Source organism: Pieris napi, chromosome 2 (genome assembly GCF_905475465.1).
Source record: "Pieris napi chromosome 2, ilPieNapi1.2, whole genome shotgun sequence".
Lineage (NCBI taxonomy): Eukaryota > Metazoa > Arthropoda > Insecta > Lepidoptera > Pieridae > Pieris > Pieris napi.
In genome coordinates, this window is record NC_062235.1 from 9213378 (window position 1) to 9234158 (window position 20781).

Below are 20781 nucleotides of genomic sequence, written 5' to 3' on the forward strand. Positions count from 1 at the left end.
ATATTGTGTGAATTGTCCATAATATCAAGAAGGAAAAAATCTATAATCTGCGAGCTATTCTGGCGTGCGCTGCCAAAATCGCTAGAGTTACACATATGTAATGTATGATGGAAATGTTTATCTCAAATAGTCCTACAAAAAGTGTCTTAATATCTATATATTATGTTTAAGCCATTATAGCCAAAATAGTAAACCATAACTACAATAAAAATTTATAATTATTTTGAATGCACATTTGGTAGCAATAAATTGATTCCTAAATGAGAATATGTCTTTCAGGCATTTGGCAATACTATTTAAATTTTGAACAGACGAAGTCGCGGGCACCAGCTAGTATGCCATATTTTTACCACGCAACCAGTGAAGCATTCTTGTTACAACCCGGTGAAATAACGTATGATTTCTTTTTCTGAGGTACATGTTGAGGTTACTTTGGCAGCTTTGAATCTAGATAAAGCATCAGCAGCTAAGTTCTCTTTTCGTGGTCACTTAACAATATTATAAACTGAAAGCTCTAACCTCTAACGCTGCATTTTATAATTTTCAATTAATAATTTGAAATAAAAATTGTCTCCATTTAAGACGAACGCTGCAGGTTCTTTCTCTATTTGTTTGATATTATTTAAACTTCTTTAGAATAATGCTATTGATTGGTCTGCGACAGTGCTCGTATGTATTAATGTTATTAATTATTATTGATAGCGCTTACAGCTGACGACGCTATACTTTCTTGTGTTTCGAAAACGTTGACAGCTTCAGGAACTGACGTGAAACCACTCATGGATAGTAGTAAAAGTGGTCAGATTTTGAGAAAATTTTAGAACCCATTCGGAGAGGTGAGCGAATAATCCAATAAAGACAGTAAACTATCAACTCTGCATATACTAGTTATATAATCTAAGCATATACGATATACACATTTCAACTTTTCTTTAACCGCTACAGTACAGTATTAAAGTCACTATGACTTTGAATTTAAGTCTAGTAAATGGATATAAATTACCTCGAGCTTCAAAGGCAGTGTAATGTTTTTCGGCTTGTAAAATAGGAATCTGGTGATAAGCACTTCTTAAACCAACTTTGCTGTAAATTCAATAGATAGGTACTTTAGATATGAGATCCTCAATATTTAGTCCCCCTTTGCATCCCTTATAATTTTTATGTATTGTGTTTCTTTTATTTACAACGAAGTGTAAATAAATAGAATGTATTTATTACCTTCCTGTTTGAGAGTAGTCTATACACATTCCTTTCTTATTATCTTATGATTTTTTTCCTTTCGTAAATATTTGAACCTTTTTGGAAGTATACATTATGTATTCAATCTTTGGCTATATCTTTAGTTTTTTATTATATATAGATAATTTATGGTACCTCTAATACATAAATAATTGAGTAGTTGCAAGTGAAAATCACTTGGGCTCTCCACAGTGAAAATCTAGGTCTTATTATTTTCTTAACCAAAAGTTTACTGATCTCTAAAATAATAAAATTTTCGTAATTTTCGGTAAATCGTCGACATGTTACTGCGATTGGTTAACAATTTCGAGAAATATTTAAAAACAAATATTACACATTTATATATTAAGTAGGTAATACAATATATTATTAATATGGCGCCACTTGGTACCATCACCAAGTTGGTCAGGATTAGCTTAACAGTTATTTACGCCATCTAGCCAAAACCAAGTGAGCACTGAGCTGGGAACAAAGAAAACGATGAATTCTGAAAGTTGTCGTATGGACAAAAAATATGGTAATATGAAATATTAATAGCTTTATGAAACAAGCATTTCAATTTTATTATTTCCTAAAAGTGAGACGTGATTAAGATTTAATACTCCACGTAAAGCCGTGGCGAGCATCACACAAGATTCAAGAAGTTTATTGTAACTTGATAGATGACTTTGAGTTTTGACAGTGACAACTGTCAAAGACGTCTTAAAATGAAAATAATATTTTATATGGTGCTCTATTAAATAACATAAAACTCAGAAAGAAAATATAAATGTTTGCCACAATTTTGTAAGAATATGGCATCAAAACTGCCAAAGAGTGCCTTAAACTTAAAACAGGTAATGTGACACAAATTATAAATCGTAATATTATATAGTTCACTGAAGATTTCTTAATGTTATTGTTTTAGTTTCTTCTTCGACAGGAAGTACTAAAACTATACAGAGAAATCTTCCGCACATTGAGGAAAATTCCTGATGCATCTACTTGTCAAGAACTAAAAGAGTGGGCAAGAACAGATTTTAAAAGCAATAAGCATTGTACTGACGAAACATCCATAAAGTCTATGTTACATTATGGAAAGAAATCATTAAAGGACCTCCAAAGATCACTTGCCCTTAGTGAAAGTTAATACAGTGAAACAAATTTAAATGTAGTTTAGTTTATTATTACTATTACCAGTGTGATGTTATTTATAAGCATAAACTTATTATGCAGAGTGTTTAATTTACCTAAAACCTATATATAAACCTTGAGTCTAAGTATTTTATTTCGACCTAATCATTACTATATCAGTAAAATGCATGGTATCTTCAATATTAAATCGCTAATAGTCAAGTTCATCTAAATAAATTGCTTTATAAAATAAGTATATTAACGTTGGTATAGTTATCCCAGTTCCCACAATCACAATAAATAATGTAACAAGTGTAACAAAATCACTACTTTGGTTTAACAATTTTGCTAATATTTGAATAAGATTTCTTGCAATATGGTGACCATCAGTACCATAGCATGGTATAATGTTCAAAAAGCCAATACCCATAGTAAAAATAAAAATATATCTGAGAAGTTTTTCAAATTGCATAGGTGAGAATAATGAAAATATTCTCAATCTTGGAAAATATTGATCTACAAAAACAGTTTTATAAATATCATATGGCAATCCTAAGAATAACATTGCATTATTGTCTTTTCTTTCAATGATTATAAAGTATGTATGATTATTTAGAGAGGGTTTTAAGCAATGTGTATTTCTTGGGCATGTGTATCCTCCAACTTCACTGCATTTAATTAATTTTTCCTTTACCATGTCTCTTGGTTTTAAACAAGAATACTGACCAGGCAAAACTGAGTCAACTGCTAATTTAGGCTCCATATATTCAAAACAAATACTGTACAAATCATCTTTTCTACAACATTCAACAACACCACTCTCCTTCACAGTTTCCATCATAATTTCATCATTTTGTGCAATGAATTCTGCACTAGTACATATTCCAAATCTGTCATGAGCTACATGTAGGCAGTAAGACCAATCATAGGAGTCTTTTACATCACAAGCATTTATAGATTTTATAACATCATCTTTATCGAGACCTCGAGCATCTTTCAATGGGGAATCTGATGAAAAATCTGTAACTCTTACACCAATGTCAGTTTCATAAGCAATACTAAATAATACTGGTGCTGTAAAGAATATTGTCATGGCAAAAAATGCTAAAACTAAGTTGTGCCAAACCCCTGCACAATAAATTTTCAGACGCTTCATGACAGGAAGACTGTTCAGATGTTCTGTATTAAGTTGAACAAACGCTATTGGTATTATAGTAAAGATGTACAATCCTACAGAAATTACTTGAACATCTTCATGTGCTGCAGCCATTGCATGCCCAAGTTCATGGAAAACTGAGCTGGATGCAATTGCCAGAAAATATATCCAAAAGTCTGAAGCTGGAATATTTACTCCAGGTAACATTGCCTTCACTTCAGGAACACTGGATATCTGTATTGTTTCTTTGAAGTGTTCTATAATAAATGAAATTAAAGTCCATACTGCAAATGGTAAAAACAAGCCAACTGTTACATAGTAACCAAACGAAAACCATTTCCGTAATACCCGTGTCAGGTTTTTGCTCCATCTGTATATACATCGGTTGAATGCCGCAGTAGTCCAAGTTAAATTTAAAAATCCTACTTTTAGTCCTGTTCCTTCCAAGAATGCATAATATGGGTAATGCATACAACTCTGAAAATTTATAATAAATAATAAACTGTGTTATTAAAACACATGCTCATTGTACATTTAATTTACTTGCTTTACCTTAAAAAAGGAATCAAAAAACCATATGACAACATAGAAGGCTAACACAAATGAGCAAAGTATTGCAAAACTCATTGTCCTTTTAAATATTAACACTTAATATTCATTTTATAATATTGATAACTTTCCGCCACTAAAGCATTTGTTTTGTAAGCCACATTGAGACACATAATATGTAATGAATTTTAGGAATGTAATGGCGTTTAGTTTTTATAACAAATCCTAAAATGTATTTACTTGTTGTAACGTATCTAAATGTAAATATGTATTCACATTAACGATTAATGTTTTTACCGGTGCAACATTGCGTGTTTGAAGTTTTACGAGTTACGAGTGATTAAATAATAACTGTCAAAACTCAAAAAAGTAGCTTGCTACATGCTATTCATACCAAGTATGACTCCCGTATGTCAAAAACAACTTATGACAGTAATAACTCATATTTGGGATTCTACCGATTCTACTATAAATCGTACACTAGTCCAACATCAATGAATCTGTAAACAAACTTCAGTAATGTAATATAAGTTTCAAAACCTCTTTATAGGTATCTATGAATTAGCATATAAACAATACAGTTACAAATTACAAGAAAAAAATAGAGTAATTGAAATAATAATAAAAGTAGTTTATGTAAATACAATATATCGAATTGACGAATCGTAATTCGTAGCATAGCTCCGAAAAACCGGGTCCTACATCTCGTCGGCATGAGCGCTTAGGCTTTAATTCTGTGCAACATATTACTAAAACATCTGTGGTCTAAGACAAGGGTATATACTATTGTACCCTTGCCTAAGTTTAAACACTTTGACGTTTATGGTGTAGTCCTAGACTATTAAATTAAATATTTATGTCTGTGATCATGAAAGTATGACTTGTTGTTAGTGTTAAGATAATTTGTTTTTTTTTAATCTTGACTCTAGATACTAAATGAAAACTTCCGAGTGCTAATTATTAGGTTGTAATAATCGTAAGCGGGTACCATCGAATAAATAATTGTGAAATTTTATCATGTGAGTGATGAGTTGTGACGAAGATGAAAGCGGACCTTTTGTTGTATTCTTCTTACCAACTGTTCTTGGCTGTCTGACTATACTCTTGGCTCGCCGGTGGGCCTACTCGCAAGTTAATAATACCTCGTCTACAGCGATATCCCGACGACGGAAGATAATTAAAGACCCTCTTATTAAGCGTCCTTTACCTCCTGTAACAAATAAAATGGTTGCCCCTAAAAAGCTTTCGGGAAGCTCAAAAAAGGTACATTAAACTAGCGAATGTTATAATTTCTGTAATAATATTCTAGTTATCTAATCATAAACTTGTTTTCACTTCAGGCCGTACCAGATGAAGACTTAGCAAATGGGAAACGTGTGCGAACTCGTTTGCTATCAAATGCGCCAATTCCTGAGACAAAGTTATCTGAAGGCCCATCAACACCCAAACACATCCCATTCCCATACATCCCACAGGATGGTGAACTATTGTTTGAGATTATGACGTTTACGTTTTTGGCAGTAGCAGCTGGATTACAATTCTTGAATTTATATCGAACAGCTTGGTGGCTACCAACATCGTACACAACACAAGCTATGGTGAGTGAGTGAAAATGTGAAGCATTGTAACGGCTACTGGTATTTCTTCAAGGCACACAAAGCTTATACTTGTCTATAAAAAAATTAAAAATACATCAATATAAAGTTTGTAATAATTATTTAACCTAGTAATAATTTATAGACTTTTTAATTCAAGACATGAAAACTAAATTACAATTTGGGTGAATTTAATTAATTAAAAAATCCAAATGGCATATATAAAGGCTTTGGGAGTAGTTTCTTAACTAACTCATGGTCTAAAAATGTTTAATTTCATAAATTATATTTCAGCATTTCCACTTAGTGGATCCACATGTAGTAATGTTCATACTGGGCATAATAAGTCCTAGGTTGTTATTAAGTGCAAGTGTGGCCATTATGAGACTTTTTGTTGCACCAAAATTGATGCCTCATGTTATTCTAGCAGCAAGGTTAGTAAATTTAGTAATATTCTGCAAATTTTGGGTTAATTTATTTAGAGAAAATCCAGAATGCAGAAAAGAATAAATTTTTAGTTCAACAACAAATATATTTGTTTCAATGAAACAAATATATTTGTTTTAAGCAATAAGAATAACAAATAAAATATTTCATAAATTTTATCTCATTTCAGAATGTTTATTCTTGGTTCAGTCATTGGCATGCTGGGTTGGAGTACATACTATTTATTAATAAAATATCCTTTCTTAAAAATGATATATCTTATTTACCCGTAAGTATTATATTTCATTATCAATTTTGAAGAAATTGCAAGGTTTTTAACAAATTTTTATGTTAAAATTGTGAATGAGGCAATAAGTTCATGGCAAAGGATAGCAGTAGTATAAAACAAAGCTATTTCTGATAGTCTGTATATATAACAGGTTAATTAAAATCAATAAAATGATCATGTGTAGAACAAAGTTGTTTTGCTCTCTGAAAAATTAATAAAATATATTGTTTATTCCAGATCAATAATCTACTTTGTGCTATTTGGTTTTCAACTGGATGCATTCCTAGAACTTAATCACACAGAAACATTACCAATGCACAACTGTTCACATGACCCTGAACAAATCCGTTCAGAAGTTGAAATGTTAAAAGAAGACTTTAATTTAAGAGTAAAAAAAACACTGTTTCATTCAATAATAGGAGCATATTATACAACTTTTGTGCCATGTTGCTTTGCTCAGGTAATACATTTTTATATTAGGAATTAAGAATGATTTTCTCTTTTCTTAAAACTAAACTATGCCTTTATCTTCTAATTATCTTCTAACTATCTATAATTTAACTTTTTATAGAATTTTCGTTAAATTCTTTAGTGTTAACGTTTTTCAGCCATTCCTGTACTACGACGTGGTACTTGCCGCTCAACAAGTTTGCCTTGTTTGGGGTTCCCTTTGCGGGCGATACGCAGCGCAATTGATTCCAGCTGCCTTCTGCGACGCACCGCACAGAGCTGCCAGGCATTTGGGGCTTTGGAAGTTGGAAGGTGAGATTTATGCTTTGTATGTTTAAATATACATTTAACAGCATAGTTATTTAACAGTGACAGTACATCCGTACATTTATTATTTAAGAATTAACTAAAACCTAGCTAATTTGCAAATAGCCATGTCATTTCAGCAAGGTAGAACTATTAACAACTATTAACTGTAACACACTAAACGTCGAGAATGTTTAAATACATCTTCTTAAGTTTTTATAAACGCGACTTCATTACATATTTAATCAATTGTTCGAGTGCTTAAGCTTACGTATTACACTTATTAAACATAACGTCAAGTTTTTTTATTTTTTTATAAAAAAACATACACTACTATCAGTACTTAAAATTAGCCAAGAAATTAAAAGAAACCAATATTAATTACACACGATATACCATATCGCTACTGTGAACTCGTTCTGGGAACATATGAAGATTTTAATAAACATATTGATATTGCGCAACGTCTTTGTTAACGGAGCTCTGTGCAACAGATTGATTCTGCCCCTTGGCACCGCAAACAACCTCAATAACGTTATGAATTCGCGTTTAAATGCAGTAAAGAAGTTTCATTTCGATGTGTATCACTCGCCTAATTATGAGAAAAAATATGATTTTAAATTCAAAATAAATAATTGTAAAATTGTGTTAAGAAAACGCGATTTTATTTGGATTTCAACTATGGTATATATCTTATAACAGTCCAGTGGTTCTAAAATTAGAATACTATTTAATTTATCTCGTAAACTAAGTTTATTTGAAGCCTTGTAACCAGCAATATGAAAGTAAGTCTGGAACTAGAATGAAATCAAGCAAGGCAAAGAACTATTATTTCACCGGGAGTCAAACCCACGCTATACTAAATTCAGTACAGATGCTCTGACATAATCCAACAAATTGTCTCAATTTTTTAGGTACTGCGCCAAGTGAAGTAAGTGATGTTCCTGAATGGACTGGGAATCGTTTCTGGGCGCAAGGGTCCCGTGTCAGAAGCAGCAACCAAGTTTATGTAGCAACCACCACGACGGTCGCTGACCCTACATATATGGCCCACGTCAGATTTCACGTAAGTGCCTAATGCATAAAAATGTATAATAATTTTTTAATTCAGTATCTATATAAAAAAATTATATAAGAGTATATATTTAATTGTAATCAATAAAGTTTTATCTAGATCGAAATAATACATTTACAAAGTCCTAAAATTTTTTTATATACAGAGTTTTCTGTATGTATTTAGATTTTAGAATGTAATTTTATATACTTCATTTGGAATAAATAAGAGTATACAATTAAGGTTTTTTCTTTTACAGACGGTGTTCAACAATCCTTCAAAATTACTTTGTCTGCTGGTTTGCCTACAACTATCATTAGTACTGCTACAACTGTGTTTGCTATTCAGTTCAATAGTGTGGCATTACTTCTTGTCCATTGTTGTATTATTATTTATTAATTATTACTCACTCTACAAAATGCTCAGAGATTATCTGGTTGCATGGAAGGTTTATAAGGCTGAGAATTTAATACAAGACAAAAATGTTCAAGCTAATTAGAATATTCTCACATTTTAGTACTTAACTTTTTCAGTGCATTGATTTTTTTGTTATGATCAATGTGATCTAGTCAACTCAAAAATACCCATTGAATATGTTGGTTTGCGCATTTGTAAAATAAAACTTGTACAACATTGTGTACAAAAAGTTTTCAGTGTTTAACTACAAATGACTTGACCTCAAAACCAAATTTTTGACTCAAAGGATCTGTTAATTGTAATTGAAACAACCATTAATAAATTAGTATTTATAATAATGATTTATTTATTTCCAGTCCAAATTTATATTCATAATACGTAATTTCACTGAGTAGCATTTTTTTATAAAAAACATGACATAAGAAACTTTTCCCCTTAGTATTATTATAAGCTATTGCAAAATGAATTCCAAGAAATCAATAAATTATGTAAAACTGTATGTAACACATATTACTTAATTCTCACCCAAGATGATGTTTTACTATCATTTATTTGCACATTGGCTGCTTTCATATTATCTCTAACTAAATCACATGCCGCCAATAATTCTTTATCTTCTGTTTTTAATGCACATGACCTTACAGTATGTCTAAATTCTACTAAGGTATCAATTAAAGAATCTGAGATTATTTTACTAGAAGTGTCTTTCAATTCAAGCCCAAATTTTGACAACATATCAAGTACATACTCAGCTATTAAAACTATAGGAATAGGAAAGAAGTTGGTTGTATCCATTTTCATGACTGTGTGCGCATTTCCCATTAAACTCAGCATAGAATGAATGCATGTAGGTGTATCAAAGTCATTTTGGAGTGCTATTAAATTTTTCTCTTCAACATCTTGCAAGTTTTTCATTAATTTAATATTATACAACCCTGTTGAATCACTAGAGTTGACATAAAAGGAAACATCTTTTAAAAAGAATTTTATTTTATTAAGAACATCTTGGGCCATGTCCATCATTTCATCACTATATTCCATTGGATGTTTATAATTTGACAAGAGGCAAGCCATTCTGAAAGTATCAGCACTGTAGTTTTCTAATAAATGTGGGACTGATATAGTATTTTGAAGTGATTTTGACATTTTTGTCTCTTTCATGTTCATATGCCCTATGTGGATCCAATAGTTTGCCCATTGTTTAGTGCTATGAAAAGCACAAGATTGGGCTTCTTCATTCTCATGGTGTGGAAATTTTAGATCAATTCCACCTGCATGGAAATCCAACTGAGAGCCAAATATCTTACTGACCATAGCAGAACACTCAATATGCCAACCTGGTCTTCCTTCACCCCAAGATGTTCTCCAACTTGGTTCACTTGGTTTAAACCCTTTCCAGACAGCAAAATCCATCTTATTCTTTTTTAATTCATTAGTTGGATCACCCAAAATGTGTGTTTGTTGTAATTTCCCATATAATGGAAATTTTGATGTATCAAAATAAACAGATCCATCACTAGTAATATATGCCTGCTTTAAATCAAGAAGAGTTTTTATAAATTTTTCTATAGTCATCATATGATCAGATACACGTGATATAATCATTGGTTTTTCAATATTTAAACTGGTCATATCTATCCAGAATTCATGTTCATATTGTTTAGCAACAGAACTGTAATGCATATTTGTTTCTTTGGCCTTTTTTATTATCTTATCATCAATGTCAGTGATGCCCATTGCAGTGACAAGCTTAATGTTAAAGAAATTCTTGAGTATTCTTTGTATGACATCTAGCTTTACATAGCAGCAAGCATGACCAATATGTGCAGAATCATACACTGTTGGGCCACAGGAATACCATGTAGCAATTTTAGGGTCATTTAAGATTATGGGAACTTTTTGTTCAGCTACACAATTATAAACAAACACACCAATGGGGTTCCCGTTAGGCATTAGCCATTTAGTTTCCTTGTAGGGTTTTAATTTACAAATGTGTGATAAATTTCTTGCAAACATAGAGAAGGGTTTTCTCATTTTATTTTCCTAATTTTAAAAATAACTTACGTTTACTAAAACCCCTTGTTTGTTTAGTTATAGTTTATTTAACAAAGCTTTGTTAATTGTTTTACAAACTACGACACATAACCATACCTTTTATAGTAATTAGAGATTTCATCAAATATCAACCAAAACAATAATCAGCTGTATGTGCACACTGCACAGCCTATGTTGAATGTTCTTTTATTATTATACTCCTGTCTCTTTGTCTATGTGATTGACGTTTCTAAATATCTATAGACTATAGAGTACAAGGTATTGACAGATATGTCCATAAATATCAGTCAATAATCCAGCAGAAGTCATGCCATAGAGTAAGTTATAACTTATAATTATAATACATAATATGTATGTCATAAGTTGTTGATAAATGTGTTGGTTGTTTTAATGTGCGATACATAATAATTTAACTTGCTTTAAGACTTAATTAGAATGGTTACCTTTGCTCCTGATGAAATTGGACTAGCTGACCAGACATCTTGCGCTGGTGTTCGGGCTGATTTAAAAACATGTTTGTTAAATAGTGATTGTTGCAAAAAGGTTTAAGAGCATCCAATGATATAATATTTTAGTTAATTTTAGTACTTAGCCGTAATAAATCTTTGAACAATTAATTTCAGGATAAAAAGACGCCACGAGAATGCTTAAAAGAAGGCAGAGTACCCGACGAATGCTTGCAGTTGCGACAGAGTTTTTTTGAGTGCAAGCGGTCTATAGTAAGTATCTGTTTCTTAAAAATTGGTCAACGAAAGCATTATTAAGCTTATCGTTTATGAACAGTATGTCATGTTAGAGTTACATATAGACCCTACAATGTGGTCTAAGGTTGGGAAAGTCTCTAAAGGAAAAGTATAACTAACAATTATTATTTCTTATAAACCATTTCTTGAAATACTTTCTTTCTTGCTATGTTGTAAACATTGTTACATCATTTTAGTTTGACAGGAATCATCCTGATAATTTTTTTATATTTAATTTTTAGTTTTGTGTATATATTGAATAAACAAAGCAAGTAAGAATTATACTGTCCAAACCTATTTGCCATAACGGTTCACTTTTAGCACAGACTCTTTCAGTTTTATTTTGTTACAGCTGGATAATAGAAGAAGATTTAGGGGTTTAAAAGGATATTGATTTTACTAAGATGTACGAGAAACTAGTGAGATTTAATATGTTACTTTAGTTTAGTGTTACTAGTTAATATAAATTTGTTACTTATGGAATGCATTTTTGAGTCTAATTAAGATCCTAATTTTGGTAATTATTTGCTAATCCTAAAATATATAAATAATATATGATGTATATATGTACATATATAAATGTATATATGTATTTACAGTCAAAATCTGTTATAACGACATCGAAGGGACTACTCATATTTGGTTGTAAAAACTGATAGTCATAACATGACGTTGTTATTAAGTACCAATATCAATATAACCGGTATGTTGTTCTAAACAATGTTGTCATAAACGATTTTGACTGTAGTATGTTTTAATAAGTATGAAAAAAATTTAATAATTTCAAAAATAAATTATATAAAATAATCTTCCTTTTCTGAGATAAATTAAATTAATATAATGTGGACTGTGTACTGAGTCATACGTCTAGTGCTTAAGCCGCTGTTGCTGAGTGGGCCTGTAGAACCTATATATTATTATAAAAATATGATAAATCATATTTTACATTATTGAATATATGAAATAAAACAATCTTTATCTGTATACTTTATTATAAAAATAACTGAAATACTTATTTTTAGACTTGGCCTGAAAATAGCTTTAAAAGCTAATTGAACCATAAATATCTACTTGCAAATATCATAAAAGCTCTATGATTTATAACAAGATTAAAAGTGTAATAAAGGCTTCTGTGAGTATCTTTATAAATATTGTTAAGACTGAAATACTGTTGAAAATATGTAGTCAATTTTATAGCAATATGGAATGATTCATATTTTTATTTAATTGTGCAACAAGACAAAATGTTACAATATTTCTTATATGGTCTTCGAATGTTTAGTTTACCAGGCAAAATTTTCAGAGCTATAATTGTTGAGCGTAAAAGCTTTATTATGCCTGTGTAACTGTATTTAATTTTTTAAATAACTATCACTACTTAAATTGACTAATTTAGCACCATAGCAAAATATATGTTCTTCAGATACTTCAAAAATTAGAAAGAAACTTAACATTCAAGGTGCTTTTTCCTTTCAACATATAAATAAATTATAAATTTAATTGTATATAAAAATTATATTTAAAAAGTATATATAATTAAAAATAAAAACATTTCCTCATTTTTATGTTTACTAACATAAATATCCTAAAATATTTTTGGCTTTTAAAATCACTGAATGTATTCATTTCTGATATGTATCGCCAGATATGTGGTGATTTTGATGCATTGCCTTTAATACATGTTTTTCAATTGAATATGATGCTTAAAAATGAGAAAATGAATTTATTTTTTATTTGAAAATTATGTTTTTTGTAATACCATAGTATTACCAAAGCTAAAATTCTTAAATATTTAGGCAGTGCTAAAGCAGATGTAACTTTACACTACGTAATTAAATATCTACAGTATTGTCTAAAAATATTGGTGAAAGTACTAATAATTCAACGTTTTTATTACGAAAAGGATAACGTTGTGCGAGTGCAAGGATCTTCAATTTGAGGTTTCAAATTTAATACTTGAATTACTTTACATAAAATTAAGAATAAGCTATAACTAAATAAATTAATAGACATTGGCACCAACTGCGACCAACACTGGAGTCTGTTTTAAATATTTATCGCCTTTTAAGATATCACGCATTACGTAGTACTTTGGTCCTTTTTATAGCATTTACAAATAATATAGTATTTAGGTAATAATGGTTGGCAGTTTACAGTATGATTAACATACTTGGTGAATACCATATTTAGGCCAACAATTAATGTTTCGTTTCCTCAAACTATTGTACGAGATCTTTTAGCACACTTAACACTACGATTATTTCTCTCGAAAATATATTTGTCAAACCATACTTGTGTTACTTTTAAATTATTGTTATCGCAATTACGTAGATATCAAACACAACCAAATCCGTAATTTCCCTAAAGATATCTCAGCTATAAAGACGTGGCCCTTACGGCCTAGGCTGGTACTAAAAAGTCTGTATGGGTCGATAAAGCCCAGTGTAACCACACAACCTAGCTCGCAAGGCTGTAATTAACATTGCGGCGCCGGATAGGTCATCCAACAAATTCGCGCATTCACAAACTAACAGGTACATTTTATCCCCATGGGTGGCTACTGATTTATGAAGGGCAATCTTCCGCAAGCCGACGGAGTGCGGTAGATGGCGATATATCATTCTTGCTCCGGTCCAGTAAAGCCAGTTTCTTTCAAATCGCTCACCATCATCGCCTTCGAAAACCTGAAATAGTAGGAATGTAAATAAGTGTAAGTATTCAATCTGAGTTTAGTAAAAATACAGGTAATCAACTACAGGTCTATGGACTATGGGTTTTATTTATACAATATCTGTTTTATTTTATTATAGGCATGTAGGTGATCCGTATCTGATACGTCGATCCTTCGGTCATAGGTCATGTCAATTTTCTTTACAATACAGTAAAACTGTTATTTCGCTCATACAAAGCGTAGAAAGCATAGAAGCTTAGCGTTGATACTTGCTTAATTACTAGACTAAAACTCCTATGGTTAGGAAGTAGTAAGGAAGACTTAAAGGTGATGAACTGAGTACATACTTTATTTGAGGCTTTTACTTTAGTACTTAACCCTCGTAAGGTTAAATACTAAAGTTAGGCAATAAGGTGTCACCGTTAAAACCTGTGTATAAATAAGGACAAGCCCAACATGTGCCTGCAGTAATGAAGAACAAACAGTAGAACATGTGCTACTACATTGCCCTATATTCGCATCGACCAGGTACGACCTGGAGCAACAAATGCAGATGACTGTAGACCGTAACGGCCTATAGGACACGTTATTAAAGCACAGACCGTGACTGGATTTTTTTTTTAAAGAGACGCGAGACGCGTAACACACCATTCGTGAAGTAGTTTATTGGAATTAATATAATGTATCTTGTTTTTTGGAAAAAAAATAGATATATAAAAAGTCCCTGGACACAATGGCAGGGTAGTAGAGTATTATTATTAACAATAAAAAAACCGACAGACTTTAAATGACAGGTTAATTATGAAACTTCTTAGCTTAAGTATATTTTACATTTAATTGTTTTAGGAGACACTAACCTTATACACACTTATGATAAATCCTGTTGTAGGCGTATGTGACTTCTTTGGTCCACCAGCCAGGTCATTGAAAGGTGGTCGACAGATCATAGCCACTTCACTGTATAAATCTAATGTATGAGCTGCAGAATATCGAATAGTTTTAGGATCAAACTTAGTCAACGAAGCACACCTCATATTATTATAGAATAACAATGGATCTGTTTGTGTCGTATTTATCACATAGTATGATATGAATGGGAATTCAGAGTTTTTCTCCATATTGGCTAAGAGCATACCACCTACGGCGGTATTTGCTTGTGCTACGTCATTTAATAACTCTCCAGCAGCCATTTTCTGCTTAACTAAGGGTTTGGCGAGAGGAGATTCTAATATAGGTTCTATGGCCTCTAGCGGGCTCATTAGGTGAGCTAAGATGCAAAGCTTTGGGTCTGCTACTTCTAAAACGCTTAGAGAACTTGGAGCTGTTTTTGTCGGCATCCCCTTTTCTGGTGTTGGTGGAGGCACTGGCAACTGAAAAGTTGAGATAATAATTTTATTTTGTGTCTACCATCAACAAAATTTGTATTATTACTTTTTTCCACAATAACGTAAGATAATATTCAAAAAGGTTGATATCATCTAGGCACTAAAGCCCTTCACCCATTTCGCCCTTGTGATAAAGAAATAGGTTTATGGGTACGTATACTAAAATTAATAAACGTTATCTTATATTCTAACTGAATTGGTAATTAATTTGCGTGCCTTTAAAAGACAGTATTTTTGTTCAAGAAGAAGGATATATACCGGAACACCATCAGGTAGGAATCGCTTCAAGGCATGAGCTGGAATTACGAAGCAATCGCGTTCCAGTGTCGCCAGCGAGACAGGTTCCGTCCGCCGGCGCTCCGTAGTGGTCGGTCTGTCCCATCGTAGCAAGGAGACGGATGGATCCCGAGTAACCAGAGGCTGTGGAGGCTCCAACTCTGGACCTGATCCCCCACCCAGTACTGGACCACATCGTTCTGAAACGTCAAGGATCTCGTTTAGGTCTATTGCGATATAATAACTTTTTAGGCGTGGTCCCTTCATTTTTTTATCATTTGTCTATGCCTGTCTAATAAACTAAGTAAGTAACCTTCCTTCTTCACATAGTATGGGTAAGAGTGAGAGAGGGCGTAGGTGGGAAGTCTTAAAATTTTGTACTAGAACAGATGATATGAAAAGTAAAGCACAGTGGCAAGTTTGAAAGTAACAAGCCTTATAGCGACTTCGTGAAATTTTTAGTTACTGAAACTTAATTTTACGAGTAATCACTAGACGTGCTGTGCTGTAACATCTTTTATAAAAATATTTTCGCTTTATGTTTCATATTATTTGTCAAACTCCACTATGAGTTTGACAAATAATCCTCCAACGGTTAAACTGATGCAAGAGTCAATTGTTTTATAAGGAGCGGATCGCTTGGGGCGCCTGGTACTTTTATTTATCTATTTCGTGATTGATTTGTCTAGCCTTTTTGCATGATTTGAAACATAGAAACGTGTGTACAATACCAAAGGTTTAGATAAAAGTTTTCAGTAATTTTCCTTGTTATCCTAAAACCAACATAATAGAAAGCGTGAACCTATTATTTAAAATACGTAACTCATTTGGACATAATTAAACTTCCACGCGTGTTTCATTGAACCTACATGGCACGAAACGCTTTTTTAGGCACGGCCCATTAACACACCTAGAATAACAAACAAATCCTTCTTTTTACCAACCAATTTAAAGGCGTATATTGATTTTACGAGATAGAAACATATATGACCAAAGTTTTGTAAGATATTTGCTCCGATGTGAAGCATTTTTTCGGATTCAATAGACCTGCCTAATTACTGTATTCCTAGCAAGCTAAGTACATAATACACTATTAGATAAATTATAGTACTCAAATCTTTTCTTATTATAATATACATACTCGTATGTACACGTCTCTCAGTTTGGCCCAATTACGTCATGCGTGAACATTTGGTAAGCGACAGTCTGTTGATATACGTAGGTATTTATAAACAGCTTCTTGTTAATTACTTTCATAACGGTATGTCATAAAACAAAAAAATAATGTCAAAATAACTCTTTAGACTATAGTAATAGATTAGATTACAGAGAAGTCCTCAAAATGCTCTTCGTATTGAGTTTAAAGACAACAATTATTAGATTCCGTATTGAGAAATGAAAGAAACTTACTGTACGGAACCCACACTGATCACACGTACTCACTATTGGAACTACGATCCTTACTTCCAGAGTTACCTGAGCCTTCGTTGTATTGTGTACTGGCCCTTGGTGCGGAGAAGAAAAGGTGGGTTCTATAATGATGCTCCTCCATGCATGAGAACCGGTCGCGATCCCTGCGTTTCGCGTTCCTGCCTGCACCCAATGCCCCCTTGGCCTTCCCCCCACCCCCTCCGCTCGAAACCGTCTTCTCGGTACTGAAGTTCTTCCGAAACATCAAATTCATCTTGGATGCGTGCCACAACTATCCCGTTCGCACTTATTTACTTCGCTATAACTAATTAGTTAAATGCCGAAGAATTAATTTGGCTATGTTCTAACTTTTTGTCTCTCTCGCACTATGCTTTTTATAGTTTTTTGAATACGCTATTTGTTTACTGTAAACATTATGGTAAGACAGAGTTTTATATTGTTACTCGTATTCATTTACCCTTTAATTAATGTACATTCCTAGTTATGGCCTAGGGTATTTGTAAATAATCTGTAAGTTTAATTAATTTGTTGTAAAGTATGAACAAAGTAAGTACTTAGGTAATTATTTAAAAAGCAGAAATAGGTACTTTACACGGCGTCAAACTGTATGTTAAGGTCACTTGTCAGCTTTCATTAATAATTATGAGATATGTACTGAAAATCGATCACATGAAGTTTCATAACCATCATCGTGTCGTATATGTTTTAGTGTTTTATTAAACGGTGAGGTAAACACAGGTTTCAATCAAAATATATTTTTCGGATTTGTAGTTTTAAGGTGTTGTTTTGTAAAAAAATACATATTGACCCTATCATGACGTAACCCTACGTTTTATCTATTTTTTCTATCTATTTGTGACCTTACAAAATACGTATGAAAACTATAATAGATTCCTACATATCAGCAAATGTTTTTTCTTTTATCTTGCCTTCTTATTCTGTAAATTGTAGTACATTTGGTATTCAATTAAGATAAAAGCTTTACTAGAAGTGGTATTAAAGTTTGAGATCTTGACTTTTGACATAAAACAAATGTTGTGGCGGGAAATTAGATGATATCTATAATAAAATAAAGATCCATAGAACCTATCTATGTATTTTTTCTGGAGTCTCTTTTTAGTAGATTTAGTAGATATTTATTTAACTTACATACAATTTTATTTATATTTATGCGGTAATACTTCGAGTTTGTATGTTAAAATCGACGACATAACTAAACTATAAACAATATTTTATGATTTACCTATATTTGTTTCCAATATTTAAGGACGTTGATATTCTATTTATATTCTATATTTTTTCCAAATATTCTATCAAGTTTTATTTGTTAATAAAACATACTTTGCTCGTATTCAGCGTCGGCATGCATGCGCAACCAAATTTTTTTTCCTTTAGATACGCTATCTCGTATGACTTTAGCAGCTGGCGTGATTTAGCAACTAACTGGCGGTAAGGCTCATAAACCTCTTGATTTACACCAATACATCGGACGTTTATTGTACGATCAATCCCTAGGCTTTTCAAGTAAATTGTACTCACTTTCTTGTTCCTTTTTGATATATTAAAAATTATATAAATTGGTGGGCTGTCGAATTGTTTTTATTTTTATTGCATATTTATAAGCAAGTTAAGTTCTTCTCCTTGCCATCTCAGTTAAAACAAAGTAAACTATTGTTACTGCGGAAGGTATTTAGAATTGTCAGTTAAAAATTATGTTTTAAGTACAAGAGAAGGTCTCTAGTACATAGAAAGCTTTATTTAGCAAATTTCATTTACAAATTAATTTTGTAAATAATGTTCATTTGCTCGTGTAGATCGTTAAAATATATGCTTGGTAGTTGTTAAAAAATCGAATGGTCAGCGTACCGTGAATGGAAGGCATTGTTAATTCAGTGCAACCTTCTGTAAAGGCTATTAACATAGATTTTCACGTGCTTAGATAAGAATCGAGTTGTGCATTCCTACAATTTCTAACACGAAAGCACTGATAAAAGCGCGATTTAAGTGACACCATTTTGAATAGAAGTTTATTCTATCTGATAAATTACATTATACTAAGCAAAAATATTTTGATTTACTGAGTATCATCCTTAGTGCAGCAGTGTTGGCTTAGTGTTTTCAGCGTGCGACTGTCATCCCTGATGTGATAGGTTCAATACCGCCAATGGACTGTCTTTCTATGTGCGCATTTAAGATTCGCTCGAACGGTGAAGGAAAACATCGTGAGGAAACCGTGCCTTAGACACAAAAAGTCGACGGTGTGTGTTAGACACAAGAGGCTGATCACCTATATGACTATTATACTAACAAATGATCATAGAACAGATTCAGAAATCTGAAGGCCAGACCATCAAACCAAAAGGTTATGGCACCACTGATTAATTAATTTTTTGTTTGATTATCATACACTGTTCACTAAAATAATGTATAACAACAAAATATAACGGCTATTGAATGCTTAAGACAGTTTCGGCGACTGTCGTTAGTAAAACGTTTGGATAGTAGCTTATAAAAAGCCTGCGTTACCAGAAATTATGTTATAGACATACTATAATCGAAAAGGATTGATGATTTATTAATAATATAGATGGTCCATTTACCTTAATAAAAGGTATCATATAATATCTATTTCTTTGTAGGCAAGAGGTCATACGTCTGTGCCTTCGTTGATTTTTGGGTCTGATATGCTGTTGGATGTTTGCCTTTATTGTTAATTAAAATAATTGGGCACAACCTGGGTTCGAACGCACGACCGAGGCGATTGAACCTTGTTAAAAACTAGACGAACACTGAATTATACAATAATATGTATACTAAGGAGAATCATATCGTTTAACTTTAATAATTATTTTATTAATTAAATAAGTTCTGAAATCCACACGGCCAATTAAAATGCGATCAGCGTCAGAGCCGCCACTGCTATTTAGGTGAGACAATCGCTCTTTTATCTCCAACGATTCCCTCTGCCTTTGTGTTAGAAGAGTCTAATGAAATTGCCGATATCAGTTCAATTACTATAACTATATATTCTATATAAAGCGGGTGGCTCAATAGCTTTATATATAGATAGTTCGAATAAAAATTATACCAATAACATTTTGTGTTGGAGTTTAAGCTTGATACAAAAAAGAATTAGAAAGAACAGGATTAGATAGAATATTATGATACTTTTTTCGATTTTTCGTACCGGACTTCTTTAGCGCAATTTATGAAACAAAATTACGACGCTGTAAGGCCTTTCCCTGATCGACAAACAAATTTGTATGTAGATGTTATTACTTCACGCTTGTCGCGTTTTTCCTGCGTTAACCATACAAATTTTTGCTTCCGTTAAATTCTATTAAATAATTCAAAAAGTTTCTTCGTTCATTATTATTAAAAAATCTAGCTAGAATATATGAAAGAAGAATGGAAAAAGACTAGATAATAAAGCACGTCGAGTTGATCCATAGACTTTTTGAAGTTAAAAATAGCGTCCATAATCCATAAAATTAAATTTAACCGTAATCGTTTTTAATTATATTTATTTCGGATTCTTCATAACGTATGCTCTGTGTAATCGGGGATATTTAATACAGATAAGTTATAATTAACGCTTCTGATAGTGGAAGTAATTAATGTCATAA

The 20781-nt window shown here is 32.0% G+C and overlaps 6 protein-coding genes across 11 annotated transcripts in view; 3 read left to right on the forward strand and 3 right to left on the reverse strand.

Annotated features, from left to right (window-relative positions):
• Positions 1-1911: 1911 nt before the first annotated feature.
• Positions 1912-2492, forward strand: LOC125059357 (LYR motif-containing protein 2). The gene is made up of 2 exons (XM_047663756.1): positions 1912-2075; positions 2147-2492. Exons 1-2 carry the CDS (start codon positions 2034-2036, stop codon positions 2366-2368), a joined length of 264 nt encoding a protein of 87 aa, XP_047519712.1. The 5' UTR covers positions 1912-2033; the 3' UTR covers positions 2369-2492.
• Positions 2383-4447, reverse strand: LOC125059316 (membrane-bound transcription factor site-2 protease). The gene is made up of 2 exons (XM_047663692.1): positions 4061-4447; positions 2383-3985 (listed from the first exon to the last, which is right to left on the reverse strand). The coding sequence occupies exons 1-2, from the start codon at positions 4133-4135 to the stop codon at positions 2564-2566; spliced, it is 1497 nt and encodes a 498-aa protein (XP_047519648.1). The 5' UTR covers positions 4136-4447; the 3' UTR covers positions 2383-2563.
• Positions 4448-4870: 423 nt separating this feature from the next.
• Positions 4871-8929, forward strand: LOC125059306 (transmembrane protein 39A). The gene is made up of 8 exons (XM_047663683.1): positions 4871-5320; positions 5398-5655; positions 5947-6086; positions 6269-6367; positions 6605-6827; positions 6976-7129; positions 8038-8189; positions 8437-8929. Exons 1-8 carry the CDS (start codon positions 5084-5086, stop codon positions 8674-8676), a joined length of 1503 nt encoding a protein of 500 aa, XP_047519639.1. The 5' UTR covers positions 4871-5083; the 3' UTR covers positions 8677-8929.
• Positions 8917-10845, reverse strand: LOC125059298 (probable cysteine--tRNA ligase, mitochondrial). The gene has a single exon (XM_047663672.1). The coding sequence runs from the start codon at positions 10626-10628 to the stop codon at positions 9105-9107; it is 1524 nt and encodes a 507-aa protein (XP_047519628.1). The 5' UTR covers positions 10629-10845; the 3' UTR covers positions 8917-9104.
• A 135-nt stretch (positions 10846-10980) lies between these two features.
• LOC125059367 (cytochrome c oxidase assembly factor 5) lies at positions 10981-11870 on the forward strand. Its single transcript, XM_047663768.1, has 3 exons — positions 10981-11192; positions 11273-11368; positions 11745-11870. The coding sequence occupies exons 1-3, from the start codon at positions 11085-11087 to the stop codon at positions 11784-11786; spliced, it is 246 nt and encodes an 81-aa protein (XP_047519724.1). The 5' UTR covers positions 10981-11084; the 3' UTR covers positions 11787-11870.
• A 496-nt stretch (positions 11871-12366) lies between these two features.
• LOC125059325 overlaps positions 12367-20781 on the reverse strand; it is a 42274-nt gene continuing 33859 nt past the window's right edge. For 3 of the 6 annotated variants that reach the window (XM_047663717.1, XM_047663704.1, XM_047663711.1), the window contains exons 2-5: positions 17168-17559; positions 15707-15924; positions 14921-15433; positions 12367-14076 (exon numbers count right to left, since the gene is read on the reverse strand). In XM_047663717.1, the coding sequence (XP_047519673.1) occupies positions 13804-14076; positions 14921-15433; positions 15707-15924; positions 17168-17408 (1245 nt within the window). In that variant the 5' untranslated portion in view covers positions 17409-17559 and the 3' untranslated portion in view covers positions 12367-13803. The remainder of the gene's footprint in view (positions 14077-14920; positions 15434-15706; positions 15925-17167; positions 17560-20781) is intronic. The other 3 variants (XM_047663734.1, XM_047663725.1, XM_047663743.1) reach the window with 3 other exon arrangements.